The sequence below is a fragment of the Helianthus annuus genome, chromosome 5 (genome assembly GCF_002127325.2).
Source record: "Helianthus annuus cultivar XRQ/B chromosome 5, HanXRQr2.0-SUNRISE, whole genome shotgun sequence".
NCBI lineage: Eukaryota > Viridiplantae > Streptophyta > Magnoliopsida > Asterales > Asteraceae > Helianthus > Helianthus annuus.
Window position 1 is genome coordinate 149,608,727 of NC_035437.2, and position 1,652 is coordinate 149,610,378.

At 33.1% G+C, this 1,652-nt stretch overlaps 1 protein-coding gene across 1 annotated transcript; it reads left to right on the top strand.

Moving 5' to 3' along the window:
• The first annotated feature begins 313 nt into the window (after positions 1–313).
• Positions 314–1,438, top strand: LOC110943829. The gene has a single exon (XM_022185560.1). The coding sequence runs from the start codon at positions 314–316 to the stop codon at positions 1,436–1,438; it is 1,125 nt and encodes a 374-aa protein (XP_022041252.1).
• The last annotated feature ends 214 nt before the right edge of the window (positions 1,439–1,652 follow it).

The window sequence follows — 1,652 nt, forward strand, 5'->3', positions numbered from 1 at the left end:
ATTAGCACTTCTAGTTCGTTTAACTTTGGCTTTAGCACTTTACATATTTTTTTTATTGGTCTTGCTTGCTATTGGTTAAAAAAAAAAAAAAAAAAAAAAAAAAAAAAAATTAGTCTTGATTAGATATAATGTGATAGGTTAATATAAATTATATAAATTTGCTTATATGCACGGATATATGTAAAAAAAAAAAAAAAAAAAAAAACTTTAATTGATAATGCTTAATACATTATTATTTTGTTAGTTTTGTTTTATTTTATAGTCAATAATGGTCATGCATTAATTTATACGTATTTCTTTAATATAGTTAATCATGTCGAACCTTGCAAAGCTTGAGTTTATGGCTTTAGACATCACTGGAAAAAATTATTTATCATGGGCTTTGGATGCTGAAATCCACCTAAATGCCAATAACCTTGGGGACACAATTAAAGAAGGAAATGAAACAAGTACCCAAGATAAAGCAAAGGCGATGATTTTCTTACGTCACCATATTCATGAGTCATTGAAAAATGAATATCTTACTATCAAAGATCCACTCGTCCTATGGACCAATTTAAAAGAAAGGTATGACCATCAGAAAACAGTAATATTACCAAGAGCTCGTTATGAATGGATTAATTTAAGGTTGCAAGACTTTAAGTCTATAAGTGAGTATAACTCAGCAATGTTTAGAATCACGTCACAATTGATCCTATGTGGTGAAAATATTACTGATAAAGAGATGTTGGAAAAAACATTCTCCACCTTTCACGCCTCAAACATTGTCTTGCAACAACAATATCGTGAAAGGGGCTTCACCAAATACAGTGACTTAATATCATGTTTGCTTGTGGCTGAGCAAAATAATGAGCTACTAATGAAAAACCATGAAACTCGTCCAGTTGGTACAACCCCATTCCCAGAAGTGAATGTGGCAACATATAATGACCAAAGTGGAAGTCACGGACGTGGTCGTGGCTATCAACATGGGCGTGGTCATGGTAGTCGTGGTCGTGGTCGTGGTCATGGACGTGGTCGTGGACGTGCATATGGTAAGGGGAATTATCATGGTGTTCAATTCAAAAACAAAAGAACCCATCAGAAGTTGCATGATAATGAAAAGAAATCCAATGATGAAAGAGGTAAAAAGAAAAGTGGAACCTCATCTAATGCATGCTATCGATGTGGTGGTAACAACCACTGGGCTGGTACATGTCGTACAGCCAGACACTTAGTAGAGCTTTACCAACAATCTATAAAAGACAAACAAAAAGGAATAGAGACAAATTTCACATATGAAGATGGAAATGTTGATGTCCCAAGTGGTGAAAAGGACCATACTAATGCAACTAATCTAGATTATGATGATTTCCTTATCGAGCAAGCTAATTTGGATTCTGGTGATATCTTGGCTGATACAAACCAGTTGGATGCTTGCAATTTTCCCTATGCATGAATGATTATATTTAAAATTATGTTATTTCCTTGATGTTTTATTAAGACATTTTGTTTGGGATTTTGTTATGTTTTGTTTTTGGGGCACTTTATGAAATTGTTATGTTTGAACCATATTATACTTTTATTTATGAAGCTTTATTTTGTTTTGAAGCATATGGAGAATTCAACTAAGCTTCATATTAATGGTGAAGATGTATGTCTAATAGACAGTG